This window comes from Prinia subflava, chromosome 2, assembly GCF_021018805.1.
Source record: "Prinia subflava isolate CZ2003 ecotype Zambia chromosome 2, Cam_Psub_1.2, whole genome shotgun sequence".
NCBI classification, from domain to species: Eukaryota; Metazoa; Chordata; class Aves; order Passeriformes; family Cisticolidae; genus Prinia; species Prinia subflava.
This window is the reverse complement of record NC_086248.1, coordinates 29,389,071-29,403,347: the sequence shown is the minus strand read 5'-3', so window position 1 is coordinate 29,403,347 and position 14,277 is coordinate 29,389,071. Positions and strand designations below refer to the sequence as shown.

Genomic DNA, 14,277 nt, shown 5'->3' with positions numbered 1-14,277 from the left:
CTTGGCTTTTACTGGGTCACTTGTTATAGCCTGTCCCTCAGGTTTGTTTGTGTCAGCTGTGCTGGCTGTGTCCCTTCACAAACCTTGGCCCACCTCCAGTCCAGCAGCCTTTGGGGGGAGGCTGAGGAGACAGCTGTGATGCTGCACTTGCACTGCTCAGCAGCAGCGGAAACACCGGTGCGTCATCAACACCCCTTAGAGCTGCACAGCACAGCCCGTGAGCGCTGCTGTGCAAAGTTAACCCCCTCCCAAACAACACCAGTACAGCAGCTCAATGCATTTAACACTGAGGATAACCCAGCTGTCACCTGGCAATGGGAACAAAGACCATAAAGCCCCTGTACCCAGTGTCTTACTGATATGACTCTTTAAATTCACTCCTGCTTAAGTGCTCAAGCACACTTCCTCTGAAGATCTAAAGGGTGCACATAAAGTGTGGCATTTGCCATATTTAAAGGAACACTTCTGTCATTCTATATATAACAGGCAACTGAACACATACCTCATAAATATACCTTAATGTATATATAGGGATAATCAGTCCCTATATTATAAAAGCATTATTACTTATCAATACGTTGGTTGCTTCTATAAATTGTTATGAATGACAAATTTAAACCCAAATTACTTCAGCACATGTTGCCAGGAGCTTATTTCAAATGATCATTCATTCCTGATTGTCCCTTACTGCCATGTTTTGAATCCACCTGCAAGTTCAGCTGCATTCTAAAATACCAGATTACATGATTAATCACTTCCATTGTCTTTTGCAGAATTTCTTAGAGGACTACGACCCTCTTTAATCCTACCAATGAAGTCCTTTACTATGAAACTTTGTTCATTTCCATTCAACGACTTCAGCAAAAATGCATTAGATTCTTGTATAGCGATCAATAGCTGAATGTGGAATATTGCATTCCTTTTCTCACCCATGCAAGGGAGAAAGTTACCTCCTCCATTTTTATTATTTTTTCTTCTTTTTCAAACACCAAATCACAGCCTGGCACAGCTTTTAGAGAAAGAACTATCCCTTTACCAAACCACACCTACAAAGTCAGTTGCTTGGCAACATTGCCTCCACCTATCACAACTGGCTGTCCACAGCTCCACTATGACAGGTACTGAGCTACAGTCTCTACCTCTTTTTCCTCCATCATCCACCAGAAACAAACCTTTCCTGAAGAGAAGAAAGGGGCAATTGACAGTTTAAGGCTACTGAGACAGGCAGAACACAAAAACCACATTGATCAGCTTCCCCTATAAAACTTGCCACCAACTCCATAAGCGACAACATCGGTACTCTATATCCACATCTACCACAGACTTGCAGCACATGGATGTTCTCTGTTCCTCCAAGTTCTTCCTCCTGTTCAGATCATTACCTAAGAGCAGAAAAGCATCTGGCTTCTCTGGTCAGAGGAAGACGAGTCTCATCAGTATTTTGGATAAGTAGGAAACAAGGCAGGAACTCAGATTCTCTTGATTGGGTTGTTTCACAGCACTGGGCAGGAGCTCCTTGAGAATATTTACTCAGATATAAAAGTTCATCACATACTGGAAAGCAACAAATGATCAAGACAAGACAGTGGAAGATAAGCAGGAATTAGCAATATATCACATAATCAGCGTCTACTGTAAACAAAGATGACTATAAATAGGTATGCATTCAAATTTTAAATCTGCCAACCTATCACAAAGACAATAAAGCAGTTTTGCTTGAATGGATTATTGTGAAGCCATTCCAGAGAAAACTGTTAAGAGAACTAATACAGCTCAAGCTCTTAGCAAACATTAATCAAACAAGAGGCCAGAACAGAAGAAAACCAGGAATCTGCAGTAGTTTCTTTTTTTGCCCCAGTCTTCCAGGGGAAATTGTTGCTAGTCATAACACAGAGTTCAAAACAGCAGTTTTAAGATCCAGGGAAATTTCTGACACAAGGGACACTAGCTATAAACAACTTTCTACCAGCTTAACAGAGCAGTTAAAGCTGTGAAGGTATTCTCCTAGTTAGACTTAAACATTTCAGTCAAACACAAGACATGAGTAACCCTTTTGCCACAGCATCTCAATTCCCACTTGCTTCAAATGGCTGGATTTGGTCCTTTCTGTCTCTGAATGCGCAAATGACAGCAAGATTTCTGTATTTCTTGAAATATCAAAGCTCTACTGGTCTATTTACTACTGCTTAATCACTTGCTCATAAAGGACTTCAACCTTAAACAAAGAATTTACTTTGAATTGACACAGACTGATACCTGCACACTGGGGAGAAAGAGGAAACAAATTACACAGTATCTGCAGTGGGACTCCATATCAGCTTGTAAGTGATACAACAACCGATATGAATCTGAAGTAGCAGGGACTGGAAGAGACTCTGGAAGATCAGGTAGTCCAAGCCCTTGTGCTCAGAGCACAGAAAACACAGCAGGTTGCTTAGGGCTGTTCCCAGTCAGATTCTTGTTGCCTCCAAACTGGATGCTCCACAGCCTCTGCAGCTAACCTGATCCTATTCAACCTTTCCTGGAGTAAAAAACCAAACAAAAAAACCCACTTCTTATCTTTCAGTGGAATTTCCTGCGTTTTAATTTGCATTCATTGCCATTTTGGTCCTATCACTAGAAACCACACCAGTCTGCCTCTGTCCTTACTTTCTGTCACCAGATATTTATTATACACATGCATAAGCACCCCCCAGCAGCCTTCTCTCCTCCGGGTTAAACAATCTCAGTCCTTTCAGCCTCTACTTGACTGAAAGCACACTGACCTTCACTTTCACACCACCTTGCTAGACTTGCTCCAGTCTGTCCCTGTTTCTTTGTGGAAACCAGAACATGACACACTACAGATGCAGTCTCACCAGTGCTGAGGAAAGGATCTCTTCCCCTCAGACAATGATCACTCTCTTCTGGAAATTCAGTCCAAGACGTTGTTTGCCTTCTTTGTGGCAACGGTACATTACTGATTCATGACCAATTTTTGATCCATAGCACCTCTTCTGCACCATCAACACCCCCTCCCTAGGGACAGAGCTCTGCATTTCCCTCTGTTGAATTTGGTAACACTTCTGTTGGCTCTTCCACTCGTTCACTTGCCTGCTCCTGAACAGCAGCACATCTATCTGGTTTATCAACCACTCCTCCCAGTTTTGCATCCCATCAAGTTTGCCAAAGGAGGGGTCTATCCTGTCACACAGGTTATTAATGAAGACGTTAAACAGTGCTGGCCTCAATAACAACCCCTGAGCTATACCAAAAGGGACTGGCCTCCCGCTCAACCTCAGGATGTTGATTCACCACCCTGAGCCTGGCATTTTAGCCTCTAAGCTATTTCCAATTCACCTCCCTGTGTCTTTATCCAGAAATCATTTGATCAATTTAGCAAAGAAGTCATGAGACAGTCTCCAAAGCGTCATGAAAGGTCAAGGTAAGAAAACACCCCTTGTTCTCATCCACCAAACTAGTCATCTTGCTTGGCTCATCGTGGAAGGCTGTTATCAGGTTGGTCACACATTACAGCCCCTTGATTATTCCATACCAATTATTGCCCAACATTTTTCTTCATGTGTTTTCAGGATTATTTGGTCTGTCACTTTTCCAGGAACAGAGTCAAAGCTGACTGACTGGCAGTTCTCTAGATGTTCCACCTTGCCCTCTTCAGAGATAGAAAGGACATTTGCTTGAGTTCAGCCCCCAAAACTCACCCCCTCCCCAGTCACCATGACCTAGTTAATGAGAGTCATCACAAAATTACCTTGGCCACCCCATCTCACTTCTGGCTGCCTCCTATTAGAATCCACAGACTCATGTACATCCAGTTTCTACAAGCGATCCAAAATCTAATCCTTCTCTGCTAACTGAGAGTACACTTTCCTTGCCTAGATTTGCTGAAAGCAAGTCTTACTAGTAAAGAACAAAGTGAAGACAACATGGAATGTCTCAGTTCCTTCCACATCCCTTATGAGCAGTCCTCCTCCCCATTCAGCAGCAGGCCTAAATTTTCTCCATTCTTTTTTCTGTCAATTATCTGCAAATGCCTCCCTTGTAAGATGCATCTTGTAAGAATAAACTCCACATGAGCATTGCACATTTGCATGCTTGGATGGTGTCTCCAGGCTCTCCCTGGGCCCCATGTTTCTGTTTCCACCTGTTACATGTTTCCTCTATATATCTGAGCTGTTTCAGAAGCTCCTCATTTGTTCAAGCAGGACCCCGATGCCTTTGTACCATTTCGTAATCATTGCAGTATGCCACAGTAGAGCTTAAAGTAATCCCACTCAGCAATGCCAATGAACATAATCTCAGTTCCAAATCATTTTACTCTGCCATAATACCTGAAAACAACTGGCTGACAGTACAGTGAAGATGGATTTAACTAGTCATGGGTTCATCAGCCTAACCCTTCAGAACCACCTCAACATGAAAATAAGATATCACCAAACAACTTTACCTGTTCACAAGGCAAAGTCATTATGTCTTGGAGAATTCAGTTGTGGCCACAAGAGACACTGTGAAGCATCGAAGTTCCTAAAGTAAAGCTGAATCATGCTCAAATGAACCTTACTGAGCCAGTTTAAGACAATGTGACACTGGAGCTAAATCAACTGTTGACTACTCCCTGAGTAATGGCTGATAATTGACACTCTTAAATCCTATAGAACGCATGCATTAAAAAGGGAGTCACCTTTCCAGGAGAGGATACCTCCCTAAAAGTCTGCTTATCACATAGATATATCTAATTGCTTCCTCTGTATCATGTACAAGGACCTCTTAAGGCTGCAGCACAGTTGCTCTTTCTTCTTTATAGCATTCTGACCAACGAGAGAAGACAGCATATAAATGGTATAAACAGCATCCTGCAGCAGCAGCTTTTTCACATCACTGAAGACTGGCAGATCTGCAGCTTCAGCACCCCTTGAAGACACACCTGCAGCCCTGACCAAAAGAACTGGGCAGTTTTACACCTTAAAAAGGCAAGACCATGTTCCCATCAATAGTAATCATCACTTTTCAGGAACTGTCCCATCCTTATGGTCCACACAACAGAAACAGCCTAGGCTGCCAATAACTTCTGAACGTAGGGCAGCAAACTGAGCACATAAGGATTTCTGCATCTGTATAATACATCTCAAAGACTATAAAGATTTGCAACATAATAAAAAAATAAAAATAACAAGTCCCACAAATATTTCTATTAGTAGTCACAGAAATAATTAGGTTGAAAGGGACCTCTGGAGGTCACCTAGTTCAGCCTCTTGTCAAAGCAATGCTAAGTTCAAAGTTACAGCATGCCACTTCGGGTCTCATCCAGTCAAGTTCATTTAAGTCCTGAAGAATAGAGAATGCATCCACTTGGGTAAAAGCCTTTGACTTTGCAAATGAACATATTTCCTGTGACTTATTCGAAAATATTTTTCTGCACTGTAAGGGTCAGGAGATGGAAACAAGTCCCTTCCTTACAGGGGCCACTAGTGTCACCCAACACCCCATTCAGAAGTCCTAACCTAAGGCTACCATACTTTTTACCCACCAAATGAGGTGTCTTAAAGGCTCTTTTCTTGGAGGAGACAATTATCATTCTCAGGATTATTCTCACTATTAGACTGAAACTAATTCCTAAATTTCAGTCTCATCCAACAGCATCAGCAACAGGGAAGAGCACATGGAAGGAGAGCATTGAGGTAGTTTTATTTAGTAGGAAGAAATGAAGAAAAAAATCCTGGTTATACACCCCCAGAGAGACTGAAGTGAGTTTCTGGTCTCTAAGGGTCTCTGAAGGCATTATCTTTCACAAAAGGCCAGAAAACTATCAGCTAAATATCAGATTATCACTAGGACTTCTAGTGGTACAGTTCCTTACCACTGAGTTCAAGATATGTCATTCCATTTGCCAAGTTTAAATAAGAACAACCCTGAATCAAAATGTTTTGCCTCCATTATTCCTTATGGAAAGATATTGCAAAGCCTCACTGGAGAGCAAGAGGCCTCCAGTTGTATCTGTCAATTCATATTTCAGTCTGTTACACTCACATGATCTTTACCAAGCTTATCTCACAGAAGCAATGTGAACCCTGCAACAGAAACACAAAGAAATACCAGCAATACCAAAACCAAATCCAAGTGATTTGTTCAAGTGAACAATCCGAGTGACCTGCAGTAACACCTGATATTTGATCAGCTCTAGGACTTGGTGTCTGAACTTCAGTATAGGGTTAGAAGTTGCTCCGGACATGACATGTGACACTGACCTCCGGCATAATCCCACTGTGCTCTATTCCCCCCAGTGTCCTCTCAGGGGTTTCTGCACCTCCGGAGGAAGATCGGCAAGGCCTTCACCTGAGGAGGTTCAGCAGCCTTGCCCTAGTGTGAGCTCTGCAATGAGCTGCCACAAAGCTTTCCTGCACTGCCAGTGAGGCCAAAGCTGATGCCTTGCATCTCAAGTGAGCTGTGAGAGTTACCCAATCTGCCAGAGAACAACTACACTATCTATTAAAGTACACAGGCAAGATTAAGACAGCTAAAAGACCAGACATCAAACAAGTAAACAGCCAAGCAGCTTCACAAAACGTAATGATCATACACAAATATTTAAGTTAGTCTACCAGCCACAGAAGAGATCATATGCAAGACTTGAATGTCTACACAAAAGAGTCTGAACAGCTGTAAACATATCTGGAATACTCCAGGTCTCTTTCCATAGCTAGTTTGCCCACTTACTTAAACTATGTATTTTTTTCTCCCCCACTGCTAAGAGACACCGTGTTTGGGATTGGTTAGTTGTTAGGGAAGTCAAAGTCAAGTCGTAGCTACACAAACACTGGTACCACAATCTTTCCTGTCCAGTCTCTCTCCATGCTCCCAAGTGCCTGTACCTGCCACTCTTAAGACAGAAGGCCAAATCTTGAGTCAGATATAGATATTTAATGACTGTACAGTATAACTACTAATACTGAAAAATATTTTCCTTAATATTATAACCAAATTAAACCAATTTTAATCTGGTTGAACAAGCAATACTGTCAGTGTGCTTCTTTGTACTAGGATTTTGGTAACGGATCACTTAAACAGGTTTCAAGCACTATCAGGCATGAAGTAAGTAAACATTAAAGAAAAAAAACCCAGAACACTTCCTCTGACACAGAAATTTATTCACATTTTCTGAAGGCCCAAAACATCTATTTAATTGTTTGTACTAAGGTCTGCAAGTCTCCAATTATGTTATTTTAACTTGATTACAGTTTAGAAGAATCTAAAGCAGTTTATTTACAGCTCAGGTAATTGCCTTCTTGACAGTGAGAAAAATTTACAGACTTCAGTAGTCAATCCATTGGTATTAAGGACAGCATCTAAATACAAGCACAACAGGCAGAAAAGGTATGTCACAGAATATTCATATTGTTTTTTCCTAGAATGGGACAAGATATCCTAAGCAAGCAAGCCAGTAAACTGAAGGCCATCAGTCTTGGTCTAGTGTGACTGTCTCTGTAAATAGGGAGCATAAGACTGATTACTGTTCCTAATGATGTTTGAAACTAATCTCCTTTTGTGCTTCATCACACAGTTCAACTTTTAAGTACCTGATTCAGTATTTAATATTAGCATCCTAGCATCCTAGCAACACCAGCCTTGCTGTCAAGCAGTAAGAACACAAGTCTAGGAGACTTCCAGCACATTGTAAGTAGGTACTAACTACACAGAAATAGCAAATTATAGGCCCTATGGTCAAAGGGTCCTCGACTGATGTTAAGAGTTTGAGCTTTTATATTTTGACTCCATTTGACAGACTTTGAAGAGGTGTTATTGCTTAAGGGATTCAAATATCAGTATTGAAACAATTTTAAAAACGCATTACCCTCCTCTGCAATGAAAAGCAAGAAAAATTCAAATGCTTTACAATAGCTTTCAGCATAGTCTACATACCTGATAAAGTTTCTCCTAGATCCTTACAATTCCTGCCAGCTTTACTTAGTTATACAAACATGAGGATCACACAGGAATTTCAGTTGCCTCTCCCAAAACTTCAGGGTGGCTTAAGCTACTGTCAGTATACCCTACTATTTCCTATAAGTATCAGAGACAGTTGTGTAACTTCTTCCCAGTAACATAACATGGGGAAGACATCTAGTGCCTTATACAGACAGCTGCTCACATAGGGATGTAAAGAACAGACAGTACACAGACAAGAACTGCCTTGTCAAATGTCATCCCAACCTCCTCACTCTTGCAAAAGTCTCACTGATTGCAAGACAGTTCCAGAACCTTTAATTTTCAGGCTTCTTCACCACAGAAGTATCATCTAGTCTTCCTGACAGCTGCAAGATTTACAATTTGAAGGTGACATATGGCAACTACCGTATGGCCCTACAACAGGTAGTTTCCAACATTTTAGCAGCAACAGTCAGATTCATAGCAGCTATTTAAACAGGCAAAAGGCAAATACAGAATAAGACTCACTTCCAGAAACTGTTGCTAGGGCCAGCAATCCTAATTATTGCTTAATGCTGCTCTGGCAGTTGTGTCCTCAGCTGTATTCTTCACCTTACAAAGCCATCCAATGCAACTGCATAACTCGCACTTGGAGAACTAGACCACAAATCAAAAGATGGATTTGTTCTTGATACAAGACTGCTGCTAATGACAGAAAAATTATTTTGAGGATGACCAAGAAATAGCTTTTCTAATTCTTACACAGAGCAAGCATGCAATAAATACTGGAAAGGAGCATGCTTCAAACTTCTTTGCAGGCAATGCATATGGTGGCCCTATATGTGGGCAAGGAAAGCTAACTCAGTAACTTAGGAGTGACAGGATAGTAGTAAGATCCTGGGTCACTTTTTTGATGCAAGAAATACAAGCCAGCAGAAAAGCCTTATTGATATGAAGGACGAGTTCAACAGCAGCATTACAGTAGATGCAATGAAAGTAATGAGTGGTAAATATGCTAACAGGACCACATTACATTTTTTAGGGTCAAAGGGATATTTGTACAATTTTGAATTGTATCTAGGTACTTAAGAATTCCCAGAGCCTCAAAGAATAGCAGTCCAAACAGATATACAAGCATAATCTGCAAGATTTCCACAATATCTGGATGTGACTCTCAGAGAAGAAGCCTAGGGTAAATATAATGAATGCTTCAGGTTTAAGAGATACTATAATATCTGGGGTGAGAGAAAGGAATCAGTTTCAGTTAAGTGCCCATGCCGAACTGACAGCTATCTGAAAGACCATACTGAAAACAATGTTTGTGTGTACTGCCAGAAAAGCCAAGACAACTGCAACTCAGTTAAAACGACTACAGTTAATCATGAAGATGTTACCCACAATTAGGTGACAGAAAAAGAAAACACAGAACTTGGAGGGTCCTAATGAGCAACAGAAAGGAGAAGGAGCAAAGGAGCAAAGCTCACACAAGAGAAGAGGTAACAGAAACTAAAGCAGACAACATTTCAAAGAAAAAAGGAATACATTACATTAAGAAAACTAAAACCACACTGAACTAGGACTGACATAATAGAAGTTCTAAACATTTTGTCACGTTAATGACAAATGGCTTGGTGTTCATTTCTGCAGAATCCAGGATAAAGATGCTCTCCAGTGGAACTGACCATAGAGAACTCCAGAGTAGTAACAAATATGAGCAGAGATGAAAGGGATGCTGTTAGTGCTGCAAGAGGTGAAGGAGACCTCACAGGCCGGGGAATGCCAGACAGCTGGCAGGCTCTGGTTAGCTAACAGAGCCACGTTGATAGCTGCTGCCTCAGACAGCTCCGCATTCCAGGACTAGCAAAACTACAGCTTTGCCAGACAGCAGCAAGTCATGAGCACTCAAACACCATGGATTAAACATGCAGTACATTAGGAAAAAACACAGCTGGCTGCAGCCTTTTCACTTCTTTTTGTAAATAAGTTTGAACAAAGACCAATATAATAAGCAAGAGTTCAACAGCAGCATCGCATGCTCTTGCTTTTCAACTAACAACTGGTAATGCTTCCTTTTTTCTGAGCTGTCTTCCGGAAATATACAGAAATCCAGACTTTAGGGTATAGTGGAGGCATCTCAACATTGTTCAGGCAACTCTCCTTCCCAGAAGGAAACTTCCTTAACTTCAAGTAAGAAATCTCCACTAACTGTGTATATGAGACCACATCTCAGTCAAGTGTCTTTAGAAGAGCTGTAACTTAAGCAAGCTTGTCATTCCACACTCTTCCTTCCAACTATAAAAAAAACCCCAAACATACACAGTGCAGGCAAAGTCAGATAGCACTACAAAGCTAATATGATACAAGATTTAAAATAAAAATTGCTACAACAGGATGAAGCAAATGCAAATTAAACTTGAAGGGATGAACAGAAAAAATAAAAAAGAAACCACCAAACCACAAGTCCCTCACATTGCATCACCCAGTATTTTCGTGCCAGCTTTCCTGGGGACAGGATGCAAGCCATGCATCTGGCATACAGAGAGACAACAAAGGAGAAGTTGAGCAAAAGAGAAAAGCAAGAAGATTTCAAAAGTGCTATCAGATTTTAGTAAGTACCCAAGTAAATTGTATACTAGAAATTTGAAAACTGAATTAATATGTACTAGCAGAAGACAGCCTGGTCAAGATTTTGGTAGGTCTTCCAGAACCTGAACAGAAAAAAAATGCAAATTCAAGATACACCAAGGCATGATCTTATGAAAGAAAGCAACAAAAAAAGAACAGTGAATAAAAACACTCATTGACATAAACATACGAAAAAGGAAGCCGAAAGCGTTGGCACTGCTGAACTGAAAGGGCAAAAGATACCGAGCACTGAGGGCTACAGAGACTAACAAACATTTTGACTAAACGAGAGTTAGAAAACTTGGAAGACAGGACAAGCAATTGGAGAATTCTGGACTCTAATCCTGAGCAACACAGCCCTCAGGCTGATGCTGTAAAACAACTCACACATGGAATTCCATCAGCAACAACCTTCAGCACAGAAGTACAAAGTGTCAATAAAACATAAAACATACAAACTGCTTTCTCCAGAAAGTCACTGGTTACAAAGAGTCATTTACGTGGTAACCAGCTGTCAGAGGGCAAGAGGAGCTGTGTTAGGAAGTGGTTAGGCAAAGTTATTTACCAAATATAAAGACACATTATCTTTGGTGTATTCCACATCATCCACTTCTAAGAGTTTGTATTAGGACAATACAGTCCTCTTTCTGATTGTGCATGGCATGACTTGTGTGCACAGTGAAAAAAAGTAGCACACACAGATGGGAAGAGAATTTACAAACACAGTGCCATTTCTGGTTGCTCAAACGAAGCTCACTCACACTTCATCTCCACTTTATGTGGAGAAGGACTGAACAAGACAGCTCTGGCATTAATCATACAGTCTGAACTCCCAATTGTTATTCAGGAAGCATTACACTTAATAACTTACTGTGCAGTCACCTTACCTAGAGTAAGATCTTAATAAATTGACTCTAGATGAAAGAGGAATGTGCTAAATTTTCCATTTGAAAGCCACAGAATCCAAGGCAAATACAAATGCAAATATATATCAACTTCTGTGCAGGAGAAAAGAAATAGACGAAAGTAATGAAAGATTTGCCAGTGATATGATGTTTAAAATTCTATTTATCGCCAAAGCCACATCTGTGACACATTTAACCAGACTCAGACATCGAAATTCGGAGAGCCTGGCATTCTGCCTGAGTCAGCATGGCAGGGTATTTTGTTTTGGACACTCGACATTCAACTCATCTGGCATCTACCCCTGGCATGGGCCGGCCCCTTCCCGAAGGCCACGGCCCGCTCCGGATCGATACCTGGCAGCTCAGGAAGCGGCCGCGGCCGTGAAACTTCAGGAAAGGGCTGGGCCAGTCACTGCATAAAGCCCGGCTGGGGGTTCCTCGCTGGAGGACAAGGCGGCTGCAGCCCAGCCCGTGGAAGAGCGGAACGCTGCTCACACGGAAAGGTCAGGCTGCCTGCCCGCCCGCCCGCCGCTGCCCCCGCGCCCGACCCCGCTGCCGCCCCCGGGCCCGCTGTCGGGAGGAGCCGCCCGCCGGTCCCGCCGCCCCTGAGGACGTGGCGCGGCCCCGCGCCGGGCCCCGCGGCCGCCCCGAGCCGGGACCCGCCGGGGCCGCGCCGCGCCCGTGCCGGGCCGGGCCCCCGCGCCCCCCGCCCCGCGTACCCTTGGCCTCGCAGTCCGCGCAGTACTTGTTGTCCTCCTCCCGCAGCAGCTTGGCCAGGATGGCCTGGTGCTGCTCGTTCTGCTTCTGCGCCTTCTCCCGGCAGGAGCGGGTGGCCATGGCGGGGCTGGAGCGGGGCTGGAGCGGGGCCGGGGACGCTCCTGCCCTGGCGCGGCCACGGAACCGGCGGCCGCGAGCGCCGACTTCCTCAACCGGAACTACTTGCGGCCGCGGACGCCTCCGCCTCCCTGCCCGCCCGCTGGCACGGCGCGCGCGCACACGCCCACCCGGGCCCCACAGTCCCTTATCCCGGGGGTGCCAGAGCCCGCCGGGTCCCTAAGGCCGCGCCGCCATGTCGCCCCTACGCCGCGCTTTCCAAAGAGCAAAAACGCCGTCCTGGCTTTGAAGGGCACGCAGCGGTTCCCGGGGATAAGGGGTCACCTGGCGACAGCGGATGATGTATCCATCCGCCAGCGCGTGACCCCGCCCTCCAGGTGGTGCCCGGGGGGAGGGCGGGGCCCGGCGCGAGCCGCCGCACCTGTGCGCGCGCCCCGCCCCGCCCCGGCCCTGAGGGGAGGGGAGGGGAGGGGATGGGATGGGGATGGGATGGGGATGGGGATGGGATGGGGATGGGGATGGGGATGGGGATGGGGATGGGGATGGGGATGGGGATGGGGATGGGGATGGGGATGGGGATGGGGATGGGGATGGGGATGGGGATGGGGATGGGGATGGGGATGGGATGGGGATGGGATGGGGATGGGATGGGATGGGATGGGATGGGATGGGATGGGATGGGATGGGATGGGATGGGATGGGATGGGATGGGATGGGATGGGATGGGATGGGATGGGATGGGATGGGATGGGATGGGATGGGATGGGATGGGATGGGATGGGATGGGATGGGATGGGATGGGATGGGATGGGATGGGATGGGATGGGGAGGGATGGGATGGGATGGGATGGGATGGGATGGGATGGGATGGGATGGGATGGGATGGGATGGGATGGGATGGGATGGGATGGGATGGGGAGGGGAGGGGAGGGGAGGGATGGGGAGGGATGGGGAGGGAAGGTGCCCACGCCGCTCCAGCTGGCGGTAAGTACCCCAAAACACACAGCCAACAGATCTGCCGGCGCCTGTGGGATTGGAAACCCGTATTTGCCAACCCACCGGTGGCAAATACCCCAAAACACACAACCGAGGGATCTGCCAGTGTCTGTGAGATATGGGCTCCCTGTGTCTTTGAGACAGTTGTCTCTTTCCCCAGGCCAGTGCTGGGAGAGAAATAAAAAGCTCTTACAGCCTTTTGATTGAATGGACACTGCCATAGCTGGAACTTGCCCTCTGAACTTTCTCCAAGAAAAATACTTCTACGTGTTTCTGTCTGAAATAAAGTTTTACAGGCAGCAGAGACCTTACAATAAGGAAGCTGGTGCTTTTCCACTCTTGTGTAGGTGGTGAGAGGCTCTGGGGAAGTCAGAGTTGGATCCAAAATACCTGCAGAAAAACACAGCCTGAGCTGATTTTCTGGGACCAAGACTGCACCTCTACACTTTGCCCCTCAAAACCCCATGTCTCTCTTGTCCCCTTCCTCCATTTTGTATCAGGTCCATTTGCCGCTGCTGAGCTCTCTGTTACAGAGTCTGTTCACCAGTAATATCCTTTCTGTCAGATCCATTCTAGCTTGCTGCATTTTTTTGCCTCTAATCCAACCCTTCTGGAAAGAGCTGAAGCCTATATATAGCCTATAAAATGCTTATGTGAGGCAGATGGAAATTCAGGTCTTTTCCCTCTCAGCCACTAAATTACTGAATCATTCTCTGTATCTTTCTTTTTCTCGGAGACAACAGTGAATTAAATATCCCCGAAGTGTGAAAGAGTTGCAACAGAAAAAAAATTGAAAACACTACACATCAAGTTAATTAGTAGTTAAATTAGCACCTAACATGGGAAAATGTGTTTATATCTCCCTTAAACAGAGAGTTAAGATATGCCTGTACAGTGGGAGTCCCCTGGCCAGTGAGTTACTGGGTATAAGGTTGCAAAAAGAGGATATGGTATAAATACATCATTCTAATAGAGGGTTTAGCATCCTACTTGG

At 44.4% G+C, this 14,277-nt stretch overlaps 1 protein-coding gene across 4 annotated transcripts in view; it reads right to left on the bottom strand.

Annotated features, from left to right (window-relative positions):
• Nucleotides 1–12,583, bottom strand: part of SMAP1 (small ArfGAP 1) — a 90,741-nt gene extending 78,158 nt beyond the window's left edge. The window contains exon 1 of one of the 4 annotated variants that reach the window (XM_063389448.1): nt 12,173–12,583. In XM_063389448.1, coding sequence (XP_063245518.1) covers nt 12,173–12,290 — 118 coding nt within the window. In that variant the 5' untranslated portion in view covers nt 12,291–12,583. The remainder of the gene's footprint in view (nt 1–12,172) is intronic. The other 3 variants (XM_063389447.1, XM_063389450.1, XM_063389449.1) reach the window with 3 other exon arrangements.
• Nucleotides 12,584–14,277: the final 1,694 nt, after the last annotated feature.